This window comes from Dermacentor andersoni, chromosome 7 (genome assembly GCF_023375885.2).
Source record: "Dermacentor andersoni chromosome 7, qqDerAnde1_hic_scaffold, whole genome shotgun sequence".
Classification (NCBI taxonomy): Eukaryota; Metazoa; Arthropoda; class Arachnida; order Ixodida; family Ixodidae; genus Dermacentor; species Dermacentor andersoni.
In genome coordinates, this window is record NC_092820.1 from 94,523,985 (window position 1) to 94,547,912 (window position 23,928).

Genomic DNA, 23,928 nt, shown 5'->3' on the forward strand with positions numbered 1-23,928 from the left:
CCTACGAAACGAGTCACCGCGGCAGGTGTTGAAGGCTTCCACGGTATCTTTGGGGAAACTCGCCACGCTCGCAGCTGCAGCTGGCTGCGAAAACTTGCATGTTGCCACCTCGGCAGGCCATTCCTAACACCGCTGAATGACTCTGTAAATTCGAGCAATAAAGTGTATCCTATCCTATTACTGCAAGTATGCGGCAGATAATACTACGAACGTTATACTTCGTGCTCAAATCGCGGTTTTGGCTCGTGTAAGACGCTACAATTCTACCCTACTGTTCCCTTTCACGCTCGCACATCGAGTGCAGAATACCAGACTCCCGGGGCAGACCGAGTATACGGATCCCCATGCGGTCCCCCCGTGTCCTAATGGTTTGTCGATGGCATGCACGTTGCAGCAGCTTGGCTTGGAGCAGTCAGCGAGCTAACGTGCAGATTCCGCGCAATAACACCGATCGCATCGTTCAGTGTTCGCGACAGTGCAGAGCACGTGCATGCAATTTCTTGTTCCCGTGCGCGCACAGAACACCTATGCGCGCGTATTTCTAATTCCTAGTAGGTACAGCGGGGCGTGGCACTTGCGGAGACGACGGACGTTTGCGTGCATGCGCGAGTAAGAGCGGGTGCGAAAGGAAATGTGGAGACTATTGCTCCTTGAATACATGGCTCTGCCTAGGCACTACGGAGGGGTTTCTTAGCGTGTTGCAATGCGCTTGTCCCTAGGCGTGCCGGCAGAAGTCGCGGGGCACCAATTAAAACGTCATTATTTCGCATTATTGGCGGCTCCTCCAGGACACCAAAGCGGCAATAGGGACATCAAAGATAGAACCCGGACTGGTCCGTGGGTTGGGGCTCGCAGAGGCCTGCGCGGCCCCAACCCACGGGCCGCCATGCTTCCAGCTTTGATCCGCCCGCTACCGCTTGGGTGCCCCGGAGATCCTGTGCCACCTGCTTTAATATAACATTTAATATAACAACACGCGTTAAGAAACCTCATCCTTTGTGCCTAGGCAGACTCACATATTCAAGGAGCAAATGCCCCCAAATTTTCTCTCGCGCCAGCGCAGAAACGTCGAGCGCCGTGAAAAGTGGCACGCCCCGCTGTACCTACTAGCAACTGTAAAAGCGCTTCCCGCGTCGGCACGGCAAGATGTCGACAGGTCATCAAAATCCTCAGGATCAGTTTGCTGGCCCGTCCCACCTGTGTTCCTTTTGCGTGTAGAACTGATCGTGCTTTTTTTTCCCTCCCACCATCTATGTGTATGCTTGTAAAGAATCTCAAATGTAACAATCTTTTTTTTGTCCGATTCGACTGTATTGAAGTTCATGTCATGACCACTGTGGCACTACTATGCGACAAAGCAAATTGTGTTCCCCTGCAGCATTTTCACCAAAAGTCGGGCTCTGTACGTAGACTAGCATTGGCAGCGATAAGCATAGCGCAGACAAAACGAATTGGACATTCAATAAATACATTTGCATCGAGGTCATGCTCTGCACAAATTGACCACAGTATTGTGACCAGAATAGTGCAGATATCACTGCGTTCCTCAGTACTATCATTTGTGGAATACTCTCATTCTTTATTTTACATACCAGTTTCAATTTATGAGGGGTAGTGCAATTTGAAGGGAGAGACAGGCAACAATTTTTTTTTCCTCCAACAAACTCGTGACAATAGTCCTTTATTTTCGTCCACAGCAATAGCAGCAAGTAGCGGTACATCACAGTTCAAGTTTTTCTTTGTGTCCTCTTCTAAACCAGCCAAGCTTAGAAGCACAACCAGCGCCGGTCAAGTCCGCTATCATAAATTAAAGAATTGTACACACTCCGGACGCAGCACCAATGCCGGTATTCCTTTCAAACTCTTGTCCCACAGAACCTTCTTGCATGTTAACACACACGCACACACACACACATGCACACACCAAGATAAAATGCGCTAACCACAAAGGTCTCAAGCGTGAAATGGCCACCATGAAATCAACACCAAGTGTACACACCGAGAATAACAGCACAAAGGAAAAAGCAGAAAACCCACAGCAAACTGACTGGAAAATCAGGCAAGAAGCATTGATGTAGAAGTTAGAGAAACGGAAGGCATCGTGGGGTCTCGCTTTCACCGATGAAAGTGCTGAAAGCTCCTAGACTTTCCATTTATATATATATATATGTATGTATAGATAATATATATATGTATAGGTATTTATAGGCTCTCGTGATATATCTCTATGTGTAAGCATAAGCTGTCAAGCATTACAATAGACTTCTGTATGTACACAAAGCTACATCAACTATGACGCTGCATGTTTTTTTTGCATTTTTCCCCCAAGAGCTTTCTTTTCACAGGTGGGTAAGTGAAACTTAACCAGCCCAAAGACCATGTCATAGCTGGAAATATATGTAGGTGCGAAATGAATAGTGGGACAACATAGTGAATCCTGCGAATTTTGTTTTTCTCTCCCTCCTCCCTCTCCCATCCCAAGCTCACAGACAATGACCACACTAAAATATACTTATTCTTTCAGTGAACACACCTTCAGAGGCACTTGGCAACTGCTTCTGCAAGGCAGCTGCACAACTTGAAGTTATGGAAGGCATTGCACGAGACTGGGAAACGTGGAACAATCATTTAAGTTAGTAGTAGGCTGCAAAGGACTGCACAGGACGCTTGCAACAGCCAACTTCATGTAACCAGGAATTAGAGAGGTGAAAATCAAAGCAAAAATACATCAGCCGTGCTTGCAGCTGCAGATAAGTCCTGGCAGTTCAAAAAGAAAATTAATATGTGTGAGTAGAAGTTATTTCCAAGTAATGACCAGAGTTGAAAGGAATATTTTTTTTTGTCGTTTTATAAGTGCATTGTCTCTTAAAAACGTGAAAGGGCACATCCTGTCACTGGCTTACATTAGGCAATCATGCTTCTAACTGGCACTATGTAAACACACACTGCACACACGCATTAGAAAGAAAAAGGTAAAGGAACTGCGCAATACTCAAGAAAGAAGTCAAGGTCAAAATGGCAAGGTTTCCTTCCAAGCCCCAAAATTCACCAATATACTGCAGGTGTAAAACTCACAAAAGCCCATTGACTGTTGCACAGTGCAAGCTTTACGAAACAACTTTCTTGCAAGAAAGGCCTGCCAAAAAGCTGATAAAAATATCCGCAACAAAACTTCAGTACGACTGCCTCGTAAATAAATTGATCAGTCACCAGGCACGCAGACAGACACCACCAAGAATGATTACATAACACCTAGAGTTCAGACTGTCAACCACACAAGCAACCACCGCAAGACCTCACAGCGCAATTCACAAAGTATGTCACACAGAGCAGCCCAAGTGACTGAAGACGAGGAAAACGGTCGACATTGAGAAATGAGCACAAACATAGAATGGAAAGACGTGCATTCTCAAGCACTTGGGGAACCATTTCTCGCGAGTCGAGGTTCAGTTAAAATGCATGGTGCTGTTCTGGCTAGCGGCAACACTCCCATCTTGAAAGAAGTGGTTCCACGAGTCCAAGATGGGGGCTTCAGTGGTGCAGAGGGGTTCACTTCGCTAAAACTGTCCCTACAAAAGCCACTTGCTTTGACCGAGTCACCGGCAGGTCCTTGGTGAGCAACTTACACAGAAATTACCTGTGCAGTGCGAGCACCCAGAGCTTTTCTTACCAAGAGTGCAGCTGTAGCTAATAGGTCGACTCAATGTCACTGATAATATCTATGTGCTTGGACTGAAGCAGCGCAACAAAATGCTGTTACCTTCATTCTAAGATGGTAGGACATTCTATGCCTTCTCTCGACCAAGTCACGCTAAACTGGAGCATGATTTGCCCAAACTTGCAAAGCTTATGGTCTTTCAGCAAATGCACGTGGCATGCTTGCATCGGTGCTGATGCTAGTCTTCTCCAGAAAGCAAGTTTCAAGCGGAAGGTGCACAGATGTGAAGATGTGTCAAGACAGCAGCAGCTATGCTGGAATAGGTCAATGCGGTACCAGAGAAGAACTTTAAACAAAGAAAAAGGCAAATCCAGGCAGTGACACAGAACAAACATCCAACTGCTGCAATGAAATTAAACACTGCAAAACAGAAAAGGAATGGCAACAGTGCATGCGGGGCAAGGTTGGCAAATCAAATAAGAGACTGTGCCTACTTTCGATATTTTCGCTTTCTCACATCTGCAAAGGAATGCTACCAGATTTACTCAAATCGAGGGGGCGACAAACCAGTTGGAAAGACACACTAAATGCAGATTCCAAGAGAAGTCCGTAAGAGACACTGACCCACTGACGAGTGAAATTCCCCGAAGAGCTTCTCAAAATATCGCAGACCCAAGGCAGCTGTAGTACCAATACTACAGTGCGATATGCAAAAACTAGATGTGCCACACGCATGAACGCTTCCAGGCTCCTCGGTGCTCTAGCTGAAATAGCATAGGAGTGAGGCTGGAGTGATCAAGACAGGAATCTTGTGCTGGTACATCCTCACTATGCAAGAAACAGGGCCACACACAGCTTTACACTTGAACTGTAGAGAACGACAAAGCCTGTCACTACACATTCTGCTGCTCAGTCAAGGAAGTAGAGTGATCACATTTGTAATACACAGTGCACTACGACGTTCTCACCGGTGAGCTGCAGTTTAAGACATGCCAGGGAGAAAACTTTGTGCCCTTGCTTCCGAGGTCAGACTGCCTTCGGCAAAACAGGTGCAAATACCCAAGGGGTGTCGGCAGGTAAAATGCCATTTCACTGCCTCAGTGGTCATGTAGCAACCAGAAATGCAACAGGATCAGCAGATGGCAGAAAATGAACAGTACTACGGGCAGACATATTCTAACCGTGGCATGACATTATCCTCCAATAGCTGCAGCTCAGACACCGGCAGACAGCACAATCCGGTTCCTGTACTGCGCTTCCAGCAGAGAAAGAGGAAAAAATAAGCAACTGTTCTTACCCAATTTTCTTTTTTCTTTTCTTTTTTTTTGTAGAATTTTGAAGATGCCCGCGCAAGCCCTGGAGAGTGCACACATTCTAGTGGCTCTCATTACATGAGTTGCCTGCCGGCTAAGCCACGCTTGTTTACGAACAGCCGGGACCGGTTGCTCAAACGTGACCAGCAAGGTGGTAATTTCTCCTTTTCTTTTTAATAGTAAGATGCAACTCTTGAAATGAAAACAGTTTTGTTCCAGCTTCTCCAGTCCTAGAGACGATGAAGTTGAAGCAGATGATTTACACTTGTTCCAAACACAACAGACAGTTCACCTGGGCACCTTGCAGACACCGGAAGCCAGCCACTCTGAACACCGCCACCTTCCCGGCACGAAAATGAGGCATGAATACAGGCTTAAAGCAATTTCTGGGGAAGAACTCTTCATCCAGTGGGTTGCCCACATACACGCAGACTTCAGCTCCAATTTCGCTTAAGGTGGATTCGGTGGCCTCTCGAGTGGTGGCAGAGAGACGAGGCTTTGTGCCGGACACACACGGGGGGAGAACCAAAACTCGCACCAAGGCCCAGTGATGAGGTTCCGGCGGTGGACTGCCAGCCCCCTGTCGGGCTCTCGCACACACGCACAGGATTTTTCAGTTGAGGTGGAATCCCTTTTCGCGGGTGGCAGCAAGTAGTCGCTCTCGGAGCAGGGCCTCGGAGCTGTATTCAGGCAGCTTGAGGTAGTGGGCACATGTGTTTACCGACGGGTAGGAGCCGTCTGGAGCGTCCCCTTTGCGCACGACGGTGAGCCTCGGGTGCAGGTTGGCGAGGCCACCGGGAGGCAGTGACGAGCAGCCCGTGGTGAACTGTAGAAAGGCTTTGCGCTCGGACCCCGTCATGTCAACCAGGACGTTGACGAAACGCTGGAAACCAGGGCTGTGGCACCGAGAAGAAAGTGGGCACAGACAAAAAAGTGAGCACACTACAGATCCAAGTGGACTGCACAGATAAAGAATGTCAACAACAACAACAACAACAACAAAAAAAAAAGACAACCTGCTTTAGTATTTTCAAGTGCAGTCGCCGACCAATAATTGATACAATAATTGATACTCGTGAGGACTGCTGCTTTTATTGTGATAGCGTTATAGAGGACACTGACCGGGCTTTGTTATTGGTGTCAAACAAAAAATATGAAGGTATCAATCAGTGGCGTGGGTGGGCCAATTTTGATATCACTCCATAAAGGCATCCCTGCAAGGTTTCTAACCCCCTTATTCTAGAATGTTCCTCCATTCGAACACTGCGCCTCGACTCGAGGCGGTGGATGGCAGCGTCATACGTCGAAAGAAGTAGTCACTACCCTTCAATGACAGTAACTCGTGAGAAGGGTACAATGTCCTTCAGTGGAGAGGCAAAGCGTTGCTTAACTTTTTCGGGTGAAGGATCATCTGGGAATACGAGGGTAAGTGGGTTTCTAAGCATGTTGATTTTAGAGGCACTGTAATTAAAAACATGGGAGCGCTGATGCTGATAATACTATTGTGCATTATAGTCACTCAGGTATAGCATGAGGGCCGGTGATTTCGTTTTCTTTTTTTTCAACTTCACATTAAATAAGATGTCGTAAGCACTATTGTGGGTTCTTATTCAAACAAAATGACTTGTTGTTTGCCTATTTGGTACTTGCTACTCTATAAATACTAGCTGTACCTACAAGCATTTCACAGCTACCTTGATACTCCACAAGAAAAGTAGAAAGACACCTAATAAAAAAACAGGTCAGGCAGGGAGAGACAATCTCTCCAATGCTATTCACTGCATGTTTGGAAGAAGTATTCAAGCTATTAAACTGGGAAGAATTAGGAGTGAGGATCAACGGCAAATACCTCGGCAACCTTCGCTTTGCAGATGACATTGTCCTGTTCAGCAATACTGGGGACAAATTGCAAAAGATGATTAAGGACCTTAACAGAGAAAGTTTAATAGTGGGGTTGAAGATTAATATGCAAAAGACAAAGATAATGCTTAATAGCCTGGCAAGGGAACAAGAGTTCAGGATCGCCAATCAGCCTTTAGAGTTTACGAAGGCATACGTTTACCTACGTCAATTACTGATTGCTCACAGGGGACCCTGATCATGAGAAGGAAACTTAAAGAAGAATAAAAATGGGTTGGAGTGCATAAGGCAGATATTGCCAGATTCTGATTGGAAGCTTACGGCCATAATTGAAATGAAAGGTGTACAATCAATGCACTTTACCAGTGCTAACATATGGGACAGAAACTTGGAGGGTAACAAAGAAGCTCGAGAACAAGTTAAGGACCGCATAGAGTGCTGGAACGAAGAATGTTAAGCATCACGTTAAGAGGCAGGAAGAGAGCGGTGTGGATCAGAGAGCAAACGAGAATAGCTGATATTTTAATTGATACTGAGAGAAAAAAATGGAGCTAGGCAGGCCGTGTAATACATAGGATAGATAACCGGTGGCCCATTAGAGTTACAGAATGGGTGCCAAGAGAAGGGAAGCGCATTCGAGGATGGCAGAAGACTAGGTGGAGCGATGAAATTAGGAAATTCGCGGGCACTAGTTCGAATTAGTTGGCGCAGGATAGGGGTAATTGGAGATCGCAGGGAGAGGCCTTTGTCCTGCAGTGGACATAAAATAGGCTGATGATGATGATGGCCCTTGCTGTAAGACAATTTCTGCTAGAACGACGTGTTTGTGTGTTTTCATATGCATTCTTGAGCGGCAACTATGTCTTACGGATAGGTACAGAAATCACAAACGCCACGCCCTGTGCAAAAGATCAACCTATAGGTAACAGTGGCATTATCTACTTGGTAAGAAAAGCAGCAGTTCAATACAAAACAAGTTGGTTTTAGGTTAGAAATACCATTACCAACTAAGCACCATCGAAAGTGGCTGAGACGACAAAAAAAAAAAAGGTATCACTTAAGAGGAAGCTTTAGCTCGGGCCAAACTCCGACGCGGCCTATTCAAATACATGTAAAATGCTAAAATGCTTTTCTGAAATAACCCCTGGACTGAGTTTATTGAAATTTGTTGCATTTGAGAGAGAAAATGAAATTCTAGTGACTGTTGGAAGTGAAATTTCGATTTAGGGCCTGAATTTTATGAAAAGAATATTCAAAAATTTGAAAAATATAGCACGAAGTTTATAAATTAATACATAGCTCTGCACCAAAAAGAGATATCGCGGTTCTGTAAACGGCATCCATTAGATCACTGAAAGCGGACAAATTCAGTATGTCAATATTTATCTTACGTGAATTTGTTACATTGTGTACAAGGGTTCTGCAAAACCTGTATTTCCATATTACTAAATTTTTTTAGATTCATGTGTAACATATCAATTTTGTCCGCTTTAGATGTAGTATCAGATTCAATATAGAGAATTGTGATGTTTTTTTTTCCCGAGTTACAGACTTGTAAACTTCGTAGTATTGTCATCTGAAAATTTTCGATTTGTGCCAATATTTTATAAAAAATTGACAAACTAAATGGAAAATTCGAAACCAACAGTCACTAGATAATAAGTTTTTCTTTTAAATGCAACAAACCTCGCCAAATTTGGCGCACTGGTTGCCGAGAAAAACGAATTCTCCTTTTACATGTATTTAGATAGGAGCACCCAAGCTAAAGCTTCCTCTTAAGGGGAGACGAGGTTCTTAAAAATTATTTATTTATTAACTTGATGAAATTTGGCAAGCATGTACATCATTGAATGGACATTTAAAATGTGCGAACAGATTTCAACTACTTCATCCAGAAAGGATATGACGAAATGCCATAGTGCAATTAGGTAATTTCTTATGGGTCATAATAATAATTTATGATTTGAAAAGTTATTTTTCAGAAATATGTAGTTGTTCTCAAAGGTTCACCACACAGGCTGTATTTTAAAGCTAACAAAATTCTTATACCGCTATTTTATTAACCAAAAGTGATTTTCAAAGTTGGAGATAAGAAATTACCTTGCAGGAACTAGCTTACATATTACCAAATTACAAATGCATAAAGGTTATCAATAAAAGGAATGGTTTAGCCTGTAGTTGAGTAGTGACTGACAAGAAAAGAATGATGCCAAGTTTCATTAAATCCATTCATGGAAACATCTTCAAAACTTCCCCGAGGCATAGACACCTCACAAAAAAAGAAAAGAAAAACAACGCTGAGAAAATCACATTAAAAGTTTAGCAAATGTTGGAAATTTTATCTATTGAATCTATGAAAAAAAGAAAAAGGCCTTCGAATGCAGCTCCGCTTTTGCTGAACACAACGAAATCAAATTTATTGAAATCCCCCTTTTTCCTCGACCTGCAAGTCTTTAAAATGCTCGTGCATTTGCGAGCTTCCAGGTGCCGTCGACAAATGGTCAACTCGCGCTGTCGAACTCAGACTATCCATATTGGCCTTAGCATCACCAACTCTGGTTTTGTGCACCGCTTGGCTGTTTCCACGTGCTCTGCATGCTGTTTGGCTCTTTTGTGCTGTTTGCTTATTTTCATCCGGACATTTACATTTTAACACAATGGGCAAGCACCTAAACAGCTACACGGCAGTAAAGTTCGCTCTCTAACATGGGAAGCGTGCAGCCGGCGGAAAATTCGACACGGACGAGAACTGCGTTCAACTATGGTGTAGTCAGAAACAAGCTTTGAAGAATACAAAAGCAAAAAGCGCGCTTTCCAAGGCAAGCCATGCAAGTTTCCCGAATTGTAAGAATAGCTGCTCTGCTATGTGATGGGCATGTGAAACGATGCCTATGTGTCGACAACAGACATGCTGTGGATGAAGGCCCAAGCCATGGCATGTGCGAAAAGCACACCACGCAAGGATTTCAAAGCTAGTGTCGGCTGTGTGCAAAGATTTTTGAACAGGAAGGGCCTCTCCTTTCGGCGAAGGACCACGTTGTGCCAGCGGCCTCCAGACGACTACACCGACAATGTGCTTAGATTTCAGAAGCACGTTATTGGCCTGCACCATGAACCCAATTATATATTGTCCCAAATAGCAAACGCTGGCCAGACCCCTGTGAGGTTTGACTGTGCTGAAAACTATACAGTCAAAGTTCGATCAGCCTTTTAAGGCTGAGTTCCACAGGCAGTACAGGGAATGGATGGCAAGCGGCGGCCACGAGGAGACACCAGCCGGATGGCTCAAGAGGGCATCACTTGTGGCTGTGCTTGGCTAGATTCTGCCTGTGTGGAGCTCGATGTCTATGGACATCGTATCCCGAAGTTTTAAAGTCACCGGGATCTCGAACAGTTTGGACAGCACCGAAGAGGACGTCTTGTGGAACGCGTGCGCACCACAACACTGCACTAGCTTGGAGTTCGAGGACTCGGCGAGCGATGACGATTGAGCTAACGGTTATGGCAGCTCTGCCATGTCATATGCTGCAATGAACGCTCTTCATTTTCCAACTGATATGTTGGTTTTACCCGAAGGGAAAAAGAAAATTTTTTTTTACACATCGCGTGTATGGGCCGCACTCTAATTGACTCTCATATCTTGAAAAAAAAAATTGCAGCCCTTACGCACGTTTATACGGTATGTGGCCCATCCTTTCAGCGGTAAGCGAATAGTCCATAGCAGAAGTATCTGTTTTGAAACCAATAAAGTCAACTCGTACCACAAATACAGAACTTCCACGGACACGAATGAAATTACCACATGCAATCACCCACGCAGAAACACAAAAGCTAGACCTCACGCACCAGTCCCGAGTGTAGCCCAGCTTTGGCTCGGTGTAGTTCAACACGTCCTCACGGCTCCAGACTGGGTTCTGCTCGCCGCACAGCATCAGCCGAACTTCTTCAGGGCTGAATGCCCCCAGTTTCTCCATGGGGAACACCTTACCGAATCCAGCTGCACCAAAAACAGCAGGCAGTGAGAACTGAGCTCTCAGGAAATGTGCATATGGTGCACTATTGCAGGGAACACCTTATGGTAATAAAGCCAATGCAACTGAAATACTTTTACTTTATCCTGAGAAATAAATAAACCACATTATGCAGACATCTGTGGATTAAAAAAGTAGTCTGCATGCTTTCGTGTTATAATTCAGCCGTAATTGGTAGTCAGATACTGAATGGGCATAGACAGTGGACCATACTGCACCCTTGCAAGTAAACACAAACTGTGTTCTGAATAGAATGCACATGTGAAACACAGCATAATATGGTTGCGCTACATATTTACTAGCATAGGTTTCCTGTTGGAGCATTCCGATGCAGCCAAGTGAATTACAAATAGTCCACGCTCATTACAACGGACCCGTTTAAAACATACTTTCGGATATAACGGACCATATTTCAGCCTTAGTTTGCTCTCCCTATTTTAGTAATGCGGACCCGTTTACAACATACTTTCGGATATAACAGACCACATTTCAGCCTTAGTTTGCTCTCCCTATTTTAGTAATGCAACGGCAACTGAGTTCGCGTTTAACGGACCGGGTTACAACGGTCTATCAGCTACAGCGGAAAAAATTAGTGGCAATTTTTGCCAAAGCCAGGTGTATAAAACGGGCTTATGCCGTGTCGACACGGGCTGGCAAACAACTTGCAAGGGTCAGCTGAAGATCGTGGCTCAACATCGCTTGCGTGAGGGGGTGAGGGAGGAAGGTGGGGCTGAAGTGCATCGTCTTCTTTGACGTGCGAGGCACGCAGGGGAGGCGAGGGAGAGGGGTTTTATTCTGGCGGCTGCTGCTTATGATGTGGCCGCGCGGCCACCATATCTCGAAAGCGATCTGCGATGTGGACAAAGTGCGCAGCCGCCCTATCTTGAGAGCAATCTGGACAAAATGCACCCAGCGCGGTAGCTTCATACGGGCTGTGCTTTTGACGTTTAGTTTGCGTTGAAGCGAGAGACAGCACGAAGGTCAATTCACTTGCTGTTGCGGTCGCGCTTCCTCACTCCTCAACCTTTCGGCAGCGACTTTCCATGGTCGTTGAGCGAGATGTGTTCACGTTTACCTGCACGCACGCGCGTGGCACCATGCTTGTTAATTTAGTTAGTAGGAGAATGTTTCGAACTTTATATGGCCAATAAAACTACTATCCTTACATCGCATAGGTGTCTACTACAATTGCTATTGCAATTGATGCTTCGCCTTTTTGGTTTGTTTTTACTTTGTGCATTCTTGACTCACTTTTTGCAATAACGTTGTTATTGCCTCACTTACGAAACCAACGTTTCGAAAGTGAGGCGTTTCGGATATTAGAAACATCTGAGAAAACAAAAATTTTTTGTTGGTTTATCACGGTCCGTTGTAACGAGAGTCCACTGTATTATGCTTCCATCAAGCCAACTCTTGTCATGTATATTCCTGCATAACTAAATTTTTAAATAGAGAACTGTTTTGACTGAATATGTGCATGTCACTAATGACTCGCAGCACAGTTATAGAGCATAGCTGTATTATGGAACTCTCGAACAATTTTCATGCAGTGGTGGCAACTTGTAGTGATGTGGTCAACATTGAGAAGGTACGCTGTGCGCTGGGTGAAACCATCACAATACAGCTGCTGCAACACACAGAGCATGCATCATATACAGTGGAGAGCGTAGAAGTGCAAAGCTCAAATACAGTAAAGCGTATAAAAATACCACAGCTATAATAAAGTACTTGCATCAGGTATAGTGAAGTGTTTACCTTTACCGTACTACAGTAGACTTCCGTTACTTCGACTACAGTTAATTACATCTTTCTATTAATTTGATTACGACCGAAGTTCCTGGCCGATGGCCATACATTTCTACGGCACCAAACTTTAGTTGTTTCAATCCTTTGGTGGATAATTCAAACTTGGCTTATGATCACGCATGTGCCTGTTCTGAATGGTGACCATAGCTGGTCATTCGCCTAGCGGCAGTGGCACCTTGGTGGCACTTAGGGTAAAGTTTGTGTGTCGAACACGTCATCCCTCGTCGAAAACTCCTATTTCTGGCCTAGCACAGGAGAACTTTCAAGCGAAAGCAGTACCATACGAAAAAAAAAAGAAATTCAGGTATTTACCCAATTCTAAGAAGTGTTTTTTTACTACAAAATTCATCTGTAGACTGCCTGTGTGTTGCAATGGAACACCAAACCAAAACTGTTTAAGCATATGCTTTACTGCATAATGCAGCTGTATAGTAGTGAAGGCGACTTAAAACAGTGCGGTGAAGCTCATCTTAGAAAACAGGGGCACGATTGGAAATCGTTGTTTAAAATGCGCATTCAGTTTGTGTTCAGTTTTCCCTCACGCAATTGGCCTTGACCGCACCGAGTCGTCAGCCGAGGCCGACTGTTCCACATATTTTCCCACAAGATGAAGAAAGGTCTTAGGATTGCGAGAAAAAGAAGTTTTGAGCAAATCGACCATTTCATTGCCATGTCCCCCCATTAATTTCTGGATTCCTTAACGTTTTTGGGTGATACGAATTCTTGCGCAGTCCCGAGCGATTCATATCATCGAGCGATTCGTATCATTCATATCATATATATTTGTCTCCTTTTTGTCTCCGCTAGCACGCTGGAAGTTGCACAGAGGAGAAGCCAAGAGGGCAATGGGCTTGGCCAGAAGTTTAGTTTCGCAGCTCGTGGTGGCACCCCGTGGTAGTCTCTGTAGGCTACACTACACAGCACGCCACCGCCGCCGCCTCCAAGGCCATGTGCAGCTGACGCAGTTATGTGCACTGCTAAGACGAAATTATTTTTCAGTTGTTTTGAGACGACGCTGGTTTTAACTACATATCGGATATAACAATGAGCAGCTGGTGCACTGTGAATTTTCGTATGTGTTCTATAGTAGAACAAACTGCTTACTACAATGCTACCATGACGCGTTATCAACTATAACTTATAACAACTACATATGGCTATGGGGTGTGTGTGTTCTGAAAGGGGAAAAAAAATGCGAAATTCTCAAGGGGGGCGGGGAAGGACCAGCCCCTTCTTTGTCACACCCATTTTTCATGCCACGCGCACCGGAGTGAACGAGCCCGGTTTTTCTGCCGGCGTGAATGAACCCCACGGTTAGCAACGGTGCGTCGAGTTTTATGACACCACTCACCGCGGAAGGCCTCCATCTGCCGCCGGATGCCCGTGTGCAGGCAGAAGTCGGCAAGAAGCTCGGTGAACTCCTCGATGTTGTCGAGGGTCACCTCGTCGTGCTCCCCTCCGGGCTTCAGCTCCACGGATTCAAAACCATACACCTTGGACGACGGGTTGAACTCGAACGTCAGCCTGCAGTCGAGAAGGCCGAGGTTACACTCGGATAGGACTCCACCACGAACAAGATGCCGAAGGTTCCCCCTGTTTCTCCCTGCCTTCACATGTCTGCAGGTCTACGCAAGCTCTTCACCCATCATCTGCCTACGTGGCATTCTGGGGCGCACAGACCAGGTATGGCCAAAGAGCACCAAGCAAGAGGTCACGAGTTGTCAATGCAGAAATGAATTGTGAGTAGTAGATGCAACATGGCTGTGAAGAGGCCTAAAAGTTAGTCGCTGTAAAGTGGTTTGTAGAAAGCAGGCCTTTGCAGCAGATTTCATGGCACAATCTTGCATGGAAAATGCCTTGGCAGGAATTTTAACAGTCATGCTTATGAGGAAGGACACAAGTTACTGTTTGAGACAAGTGAGCAAGGTCCTTGTGGTTATTGGCGAAAAAGCAACCACGAAGAAATGGAAGAAGCATTTCAAGGCTTTGTGCTTTCCCTCCTCCATTTAGTTGAATTGCATAAAAAAATACCTCCTTCGTTTTTTGTTTTTTTTTTTTAAGATTTTTTTATATCAGCAGGACTATGTACAAATAGTAAAAAATAATGTTAGGTGCTCTATAGTTAATTGTTGGATTCTTGATTGCCGCTACCAGCGCGAAATTGAATGGGACAGAGTGAGAAGACCCATCTCTGGGGGCGGTCCCATTTAATTTCGTGCTGGTAACATCCAGTGTTTGTGTTGTATGCATAAGTACAATTCTGCAGCACATACCTCTCTTCCAGATAAAGAAGCTGACAGCAACAATGACCTAGCAAAACGTGCAAATAACCGATGCCACAATCCAGGCACAGAGAGCGAGAGATATATGTATATATATATATATAAAAAAAAGGGACTCACCCGAGGTCCTCGACACGTGTGGACATGCCCGTGCCGTCGTGCGCGGGGAAGGCCAGGTTGTGCAGCTGTCGCAGCTTGTCCTCCTGGCTCAGAGAGTTGTCCCCGAGGATGTGCTGCTTCTGTGCCGACAGCTCACGCAACTGCTGGAGGAACCGTGCCTGGTGCGGATTCACCTGGAATGCAGAAGCACACACACACACAAAGTCAGCCTTTCCCCGGCCTTGCATGGCAAGCTGGCTCGCTGCTTGCCAGGCAGTCGAGCCCTGATGTTGACAAATGCGGTTGCAATTAATTGCCGTACACAGTTGAATGTCACTAGAACGAAGTTGCACCTGACCCCGAAACACCTTTGATATGTCCAATATTCATTACAGTAAGACGTCGTTAAACCATACCCGCGTAAACAGTAGTTTCGTTTTAAAAGCAGTAAAGTCAAATCCCCGACACAGCGGCCATTGAACATAATGTGTTTTGTATCCGCATAAACTGTACCAGCTTGTTGCGTACGTATCGTTTAACACGTAGTGTTTCCAGTTTTCGTCGCGCAAACACGGCGGTGCTTCGTCTCCATCGGGCGGCCCGGCAGAACAACAAGCCTCGGAGATCTGAACAATGGCCTCCAAGCGCCCTGTGCGTTCGCACATGAAGCCACATCCACATCAACACCAATTTGGGGCCGTCCCATAGAGCGTTGCGGCGTCGTGTAAGCGAGGACTCGCGTCACGCCGAAGCTCGGATAAAAAAAGACTCTGGGTTCTCAGCATAGAAGAAAAACCATACATCGTTCGTGCTGTCGAATGTGACACAAAGAAGTCGGCACTGGCATGCGACATGGGTCTACTGCTGACTACGGTGTGTGGCATTTGGAATGTGAAGAAGTTTTTCAGCAGCACTGCTGCGACCGCGAAGAGATGTCAGCTGCGAGGTTCGACTTTTCGCCACCGTTGCCTCTGTTATTGCAGAAGTGTCGCCCAGCGACAGTGACAAGGATCACACGGAAAGATACAGCTCGGGCGATTCAGGCCCGACAGTGGCAGTAGCTGTGCGTTACGTCAGCATCACAAATGCAATCTCAATAAGCTGGTACGGTTTATGCAGATACAAAACACATTATGTTCAATGGCCGCTGAGTCATGGAATTCACTTTACTACTTTTAAACTGAAACTACTGTTTAAGGGGGGAGGTGGGTCTTAAAAATTTTTTTCTTATTTTTGGGTGAATCTTTATTAAACTCCACAGCCTGTGGTAATTTTTCATGCTGATTTCAGATCTGTAATTAGATTTTTGATAGCTGTAGCAGTTCAAAAAATATTGAGGTCTGAAGTCAAATTAATTTCAAACTCGTTACGGGGCTTTTTGATGATTCCGTCTTGCTAAACCAAAAACTAAATGCATGACACCATTGCTAAAGACCTACTGTAGGGGGTGATGCTATTTTTATTCATTTGGAAGCATTTTGCAGACAAGAAAACAATCTTGCATTTATTATGAACATTTTTTTCTAATTAGCAGCGATTACTATACCTGAATGTAATTTTCATGATGGTGCAAGAGTAATAAAAATAGCATCACCCCCCAGATCATTTCAATACGAATAAAATGATACCACCCTTGTCATTTTCGGCCAAAAACAACCCAGAAAAAACACCCGTAAGGCGGAGTACAGTATGCAAAAACATCGAACTGAAATAAACGCATTTGAAGTTTCAAACAAATGTAGCTTTTGTTGAAGTGAATCTACAGCAATACAAATGGCATCATTTTGAAGCTCTATGTTTTGTAAGAATGGCCATACTAAATGCGTGACTGCACACTCTCAAAATAATAGCACTCTGGCCACTGAACTAGCACAAGAACCTTTATTAGGCACCATGCTCTACAAAGAGCATGGTGCCTTGGTTTCAAACCGAAGTGTAGAACTCTGTGTGGACATGAATATAGTTCCACTGTTGTACATGCAGGCTGCCTGATTGATAGCAGTCTCCATTACAATCAGTGACGCATTTTTTCATTTGGTAGAATTGACCATGTTACTGAATGAAGGCTCTGAGTGTAAGTAGCCTTCCAAGTCATCTTCACCTGACAGTGGGTGTGGAACTTAGGATCAGAGAGCCAGTGATAGATGTGCAGCTGCTAGGTGCTTTCCAGAATTTTACTTTTGCATGATGCCTCGATCACTTCTGCAGCCAGGTGTGTGCCAGCCCAAGGGGCCTAGTGAACAGAGCTCATGATGAGGTTCTCTTTATGAAGGGGTGGTATGATAGATATTGTTACGAGCTATCGTGGCAATATGATAATAGAGTGAACGCGCAATGTGCTTGGTTGCGAGTCCGAAGTGCCGATGTGCGAAATGCATGGCCGCAGACACAAGGAGCCGACGCGCGATGCGCTTATTCGCGCAGTCCGAGGTGCCGACGCGCGAAATGCCTAGTCGCAGGCTCGAGGAGTCGACACTCGACGCGTTCATTCGCGCAGTCCTACGTGCCGACGCGCCAAATTCCTAGCCGCGGGCTCGAGGAGTCGACACTCGATGCGCTTATTCGCGCAGTCGGAGGTGCCGATGCACAGAATGATTACGTAGGTCTGAGAAGTCCGCGCGCGATGTGCATGATCGCCGGGTCGGAGACTCCCTATGCGCGAAATGTTAAGCCGCGTTTCTGAGGATTACGTGCGCGATACGAATTTGTCACGAATTCGAAACGCCGACTGCTGAAAGGCTTAGCCGCATGTCCGAGGATTCCGCGCGCGAATCTTGGTCGCGAAGTCCGCGTCGCCGGTGCTCGGAATGCTTAGCCGCGAGTCTGAAACGTCCACAAGCGTAGGGATCGGCCACGCTGCTGCGATGTCCGCGTAGCGCCCGTTTTGACACGTCGAGATTACGGCGAGTGGAGACGTCAAACTCGCGAGGTGCAAAGAGCCGAGCAGACGACGCGAGCGCCGGACCAATGGCGAACCGCGCTGGAGTCACGTGGCGGGCGCGGCCAATCGCAGACTCCGGCACGACCCTCAATCATTTGCTTTTTGTGCGCTTGTTTCTGTATGGAGGAGATCGCTGAAGCGGCAGATTTGAAGACGGAGAAATGCGCTTTCCAACGAGACCAAGATGGCGGCGCTCGGTCGCGCCGTTCCGGAAATATTGTGGCGTGAAAAACGCTGTTCTTTCTTGATTTCCGCGAGATTTTTCGCTACCTTAGCTGATAAAACGAATTTTTTAGAGCACTTCTATGTGGTTTACAGTGATGATATTTGGGTATCAGGTAGAAAAAGGGTTATAGAAACTGAAAATGTTATTTTCAAAAAATCGATTTTTTGGCCATTTTTCGCGATGTAAAACCCGCGTCCCCCCTTAAGCGGGTATGGTTTAACGAAGTTTTACTGTATCAACATGCAACGAATATGTGTTTACAACGAATGCCGGATATAACTAAGATATACCCTATGTGACTTCACTGCAACTGGGATTGATTGTGTTGGATGGAGCATGAAGGGGACTTGCCTCCATGAAGTCCTCGTGGGTGAGGATGCCACTAAACCAGGCATGTTGTTGTTGCTGCTGCTGTTGCTGCTGCTGTTGCTGCTGCTGCTGTTGCTGAGAGGACCTCCTGACTGGTGCCACTGACTCGGCCATGCAGCCACCTCCTCCGCCCAGTTCCTCACGGGTCATCAGTGAATTCATCTGGTTGATGGACTGCTCCCTGCAAACAGAGCAATGAAAAATCGCATGAGCACAGATGGATCTGAGTTACATTACTGACTCACTTTAACTTCACACATCTGAGCACCATTCCATGTCAAACAAAATTAAAACAGCTTGTTCACCTTTATTTCTGTCCATGGAGAGTACATTCATATTAAAAAAAAGGGAAAGAAAACAACAGTGATATTATAATTAAAGTTTAATTAGCATAGTAATGAACCATGAAAGTTAAAGAGAAGGTTTGAAGATCAGTATGCAGAAGAGAAAGGTAATGTTCAATAGCCTGACAACAGAACAAGAATTAATGATCACTAGTCAGCCTCTAGTCTGTGCAGGAGTATGTTTATGAAGGACAATTACACCCCTGTCAAGCGGGCAAGTTAATGCACTCGTGGAGAGTTCACTCGGTTTTAAGTGCACTTTCCCAAATCTAAACGTCGCAAGCGGAGCGTACTCGCAGAAGAGTGCACTCCGGTCAGAGTGCTTTCACCGAACGCACTTTGCTGGTCAAGTGCGTAGCCTCGCCACCAGCACTTTCAACGATACAAAATGTGAACGATAGAAAAAGGACACAGAAGTTCCTTCTAGCTGTCGAACAGCTTTTAACAAAATAATCAGAACAGAACTCGCTGATATTCTGTTCTAGCAGGACCAAATGCCGCCTCATCGCATGCCACCATGTTGTTCTGGATTGGCTAGGTATTAGTCTTGGCCAGCCTTGACTTGCAACAGTCTTATGGTAAAAATATTTTCGTTTTTTGTTGAGTAAATATAGATTAGATTGTCATTTATTTACAATACAACTAAAGCAATCACTTTTAAGAAGGTCATTTTATTTTAATCTACATCTACAAAAAACATGATTTTAGTCTGTCAAAATTTTTTTTAGTGCGAGTGCACTCTGGTTTACCTTACCTTATAGTTGACGTCCAACTGAGACACGCTGCAGACAATGCTCTCAGCCAATCGCGTAGCGAGCTTTCATCATGTGCCCTAAGCAACCAATAGCGACAGGCATTTCATGATTTTTTCACGCTATTTCTCTACCGGTACTGGTGACTGGAGAGAAGTGCTGGCGTGCGAAAATTTAAGACAGAAAGCTGCTCTTTCAAATGAGACCAAGATGGTGACGAGCGGGGCTGTAGCATGGAAGCTGTGCATCGTTGAAATTGCATCATTTTCGGTTCTACATCTACACAAATTGAACCACCTTCAATGAAAAACAAAACAACTGAATATTCAGGTTGAAATAGATGCAATTCAGATATGAAACTCTGCAGATTAGTAGAATAATGAATGCAGATTGTCTTGCCGTCTTGTTATTTCCCATGTTTACAATTGTGCACCCCATTGGCGATATACGGCAGTGAATAGCAATAATGGATATAATGAAGCGACAGATACAACGAAATAATTTGGGCTCCCCCCTCGGTTTCGTGACGTTCGAGTGTACTGCTTGAAGTGCACCGTCTCCCTTTAATCAACAACTCAAAGCAGAGGGTCACCGAAATGTGAAGGGATTCTCCAACTGCAAAGCTTTCATTCTGACAAACCCATTATAGATTTTGTTTGTAGCTCTGTGCTATTCAGGTGGGCAACAATCCTTCCCTATAGTGAAACTTTATGTTGCAGATCTCTGAGCCCATCTGCTCTCTTTGGTGTACGTGAGCTTTGAGTAGTTAATTATTTTGTCCTCATTTTACGACCTGCTAGCCTCCGTGGTTGGCCAAGGCAGTGTAGTAACCGCCCCACAAAAGCATTGGCCCTGGGTTTGATTCTGGGAGCAAGATGGCTTTTTCTGTAACTTCGGCGTTTTCCAAGAAAACTACACGGGCTTCCTTTGCAAATCTGTGCCCCTCTGATGTAGATGACAATTCTTTCCCTTCGACCAAACTTCCTCCATGTTATGGCTTTCCGCAGAACTGATTTGCCACAGCATCTTAATTTTTTTTTTTTGTTAACCTGGGTTTCAAAGAAGGACCTCTATGCCAGGGGCGATGCCACTCACCGAGCGGTGGCCGTCTGGCGACCCGAAGCCACCGACCCGCTCGCAATGTGGCCGGCACCGGGCAGGCCGGTGTGGTGCGCCTGCGACGGGAATCCCGTGGCCGACTGGGCCAGGGGTGAGCTGGACGGGCCCTGGCAGAGCAGGCGCAGGAATGGCCGCGACAGGGGCAGGTCGACCAGACGGCCGTCCTGCAGGGCCTTGGCCAGGAAGATGCCCAGGAAGTGGAATGAAGCGCACACGCGGGCCGTGCAGGGGCTGCCCTGGGGCAGGGGTGCCGGGAACAGGCCGTACGCCGTGTGGATGTAGTAGCCCGGCGGCTTGGAGCTCTCCCCGCCCAGCCCGGTGGCGGTGGTGCGAGGGTCGGAGGAGGCCGCCACGGGCTGAGGAAAAGCGCACGAGCGAAGAAAAAGAAGGAACAGTGAGATGGATTGCTTTTCGTAACAGCGACAGCACAGCAAGGGCAGAATGCAAAAGAAACAGGAGGGGGACAAAGGCCCAGATACGGCAAGATGGCTTATGGGGAGTGTTTTCCTCAGCAATGTACTGTAAGGGACGATTAGGCACCTGAACACCAAAAGAAGTTAGGAAAGCAAAATCAAAAGGCAGTGCATGCTGACGTACCATATTTACACAAATCTATTGCACAACTTTGTTTCCATGAAAGTGGGTTCAAAATATGCCTGCACGTTTACAATCGATATGAAACCAAACTGCCTTCGTGGGGTTGGTGACAGACTACTGTCGGGGCCATCAGATGCAGCGTCATCACCATCGCACGATGGCAACAGAGCACGTTTTCGTCAAGATTGGTGTGGGTTCGTTTTGTGCTTCAGCACGACCTGAAGAGGTGTTCTTGGTCAATTGCTTTCGGAGATACTATTACTTTCACAACATTTCGCATTACTCTGTATTGGGCCACTCAGCGTCGGACACACGAGTGTATGCAGCCACCAGAATTTCCGGTGTTGTGCCAAGCTCGCCATCTGTGCACAGTGCCGGGAACACTGTCGGTCACATACTTCAGCAAGTCCGATGCAGAGCCACGTATAATCATGCGAAAGTGATACAGTGGAAACCCGTGGATATGTTTTCCGCATTTGCCTTCTCCCCACTGCCACGCCACGTTTTCATGGTCCCACCCTAAATCCTGTTGACTTCCATGCATAATGCTCCCCTTTGATGCGTCGCCATTCTGTAATCTTCCCACATCTTACGTTGTGCGTTTGAATGCAGTGGTCACAAAGTTTGTCAGTGAAGAGGGAAATTTTCTCTCGCAAGTTGCTGCAAGGACAATAAATGTACTATATCTTGCAACGATCGGTTTGTTGCAACAAGTGACCGAGCGAACTTGCTGCGATGCTCCGTATTTAAGAATCTTTGACAGCTGACAAATCCCGCCGAACCCGGTACTAAAACAGCGTCTGCTCTTTGCCATCGGCACCGACTGTGGTTGACCCGTACAGTGTGATTGACGGCAGCGCGCGGAGCGGTTATCGAGTCACGTGATGCGCGGTCTGCGCTTTCGTCTGTCGCACAGATTGGCCTTACGATAACCCATATACCGTGAAGATGCGAAAGCGCTTGGGTAATTTAGGCAAAAATTGGAAAGCAAAGCTTTCCACGCAATAAAAGATTGGCACAACACACAGGTCCACTATTAAACTGAGAACCTCATTGATATTAAGTACAAAAGATTGTCACTAATTATTTAGCTTCAGAGAGGAAAAAAAAGCACTTCATTCCATTCAACAGATAGTCTAGTGATAAAAACAAAACTTTCCAGACCTTCATACACTAGAAGTGAGCTGTAATCAGTGCTGGCATACTAATTTGGACTACCCTATATTGAGAGTAGACCATACTGTTTATATGGATTTCTATGTACCTAAGTAACTGATAGCTTGCTACACTGTTGTTATGCAATGCTAGAAGACTCCCAAGAGCGTTCAGCACTGTGTTATCTCGCACAAACTTGGTCATAAAATTTTTTTTTTTTAAATCTAATATTTGATTGGATGTTCGGCTTTTCTTTTTCTGGATTCCATTAGATTAAAAATCTACTATTCGGCATTCAAACACCCCTAGTTAAAACCACCGGGAACCGAGCGCAGGGCTACATTTATTTTGGGGCCGACAAGGATGCCTAACTGCCAGTTCTCTTTAGTAAGCTTTGCTGCAATAGAGCTGTGTTATGCGGTGGAGTATACACAAAATATTGCAGTGAAGCATACCATCAGTGGAAAGGGACCACCGTCATGGAACATCATACTTCTCTTTATTATACAGGTGTGCTGTCCCCAGTTGCCGTACAAGCACTGAGATGCCTAATAGCAGTACTGGCAGCCATTCAGAGACGTTTCTGACACTCCTGAGGCGATTTGTGGCCTTCCTCCTCACAGCTACGTTTTCCCGGATGTTTTCTTCTTTTTTTCTTTTTTCACGGTCTCTCGAAAAATGTATCAGGGCTTCTTGGAAGAGTCGCAGCAACAAAGCTAGCGACCTCAAGCTCAGCCTTATGGTGCCACAGCTTACAGGGTCACCAGCATCGGGTAGCACACAAGGTGGCAACACGGCGTGCCAAGGCTCGCTGCAGCATTCCCACCGATTGCTCACCTTCTTGTCGTTGGTTGTGAGTATGTCCTCGCAGAGCCACATGCACAGGTCCCGTCGTTGAAGCTCCTCGGCCACTAGGGCATAGAACTCCAGGGTGGGTCCCAGGCCCGTGCCCTCTTCGTCCTGGAACTCAACCTGCAAGGGCACATTTGTTTGTGTTGGCGTGGTGCCGATGCGCACTTTTAGGTAACGCAACAATGGATACTGTACGTCTATCACAGTTGCAGCACTGTCGTACACTACGGCATGGGAAAGCGACATGCATATCTACTCAAATGCCCTACGGTAACGGCAATCCGCTGAATTCTGTTACACACTGCCTCTGCTGCACATTCCTGGATACAGAGAGGTACCATGCACTCCTGAGCATACTTTTATAGCAATACAGTGGGGCTGAAACACCGTTTGCACAGCCCATGCTGCAAGTTCAGGGCTGTCGAGCAAAACTAATAGTCAAAGGGCTGCCCCCCTTCTCACATTTCAAGGTGCAGCCTATGAAGCTGCACCCTGACTAAGCTGCAAGCTTGTGCAATATGAAT

General features: G+C 45.9%; 1 protein-coding gene across 2 annotated transcripts in view; it reads right to left on the minus strand.

Annotated features, from left to right (window-relative positions):
* Window positions 1-5,126: 5,126 nt before the first annotated feature.
* The window catches only part of Ufd4 (ubiquitin fusion-degradation 4-like), a 162,077-nt gene continuing 143,275 nt past the window's right edge, over window positions 5,127-23,928 (minus strand). For both annotated transcript variants that reach the window (XM_055072666.2, XM_050181328.3), the window contains exons 37-43: window positions 23,390-23,524; window positions 20,777-21,156; window positions 18,568-18,766; window positions 15,071-15,243; window positions 14,020-14,192; window positions 10,678-10,828; window positions 5,127-5,867 (exon numbers count right to left, since the gene is read on the minus strand). In XM_055072666.2, the coding sequence (XP_054928641.1) occupies window positions 5,585-5,867; window positions 10,678-10,828; window positions 14,020-14,192; window positions 15,071-15,243; window positions 18,568-18,766; window positions 20,777-21,156; window positions 23,390-23,524 (1,494 nt within the window). In that variant the 3' untranslated portion in view covers window positions 5,127-5,584. The remainder of the gene's footprint in view (window positions 5,868-10,677; window positions 10,829-14,019; window positions 14,193-15,070; window positions 15,244-18,567; window positions 18,767-20,776; window positions 21,157-23,389; window positions 23,525-23,928) is intronic.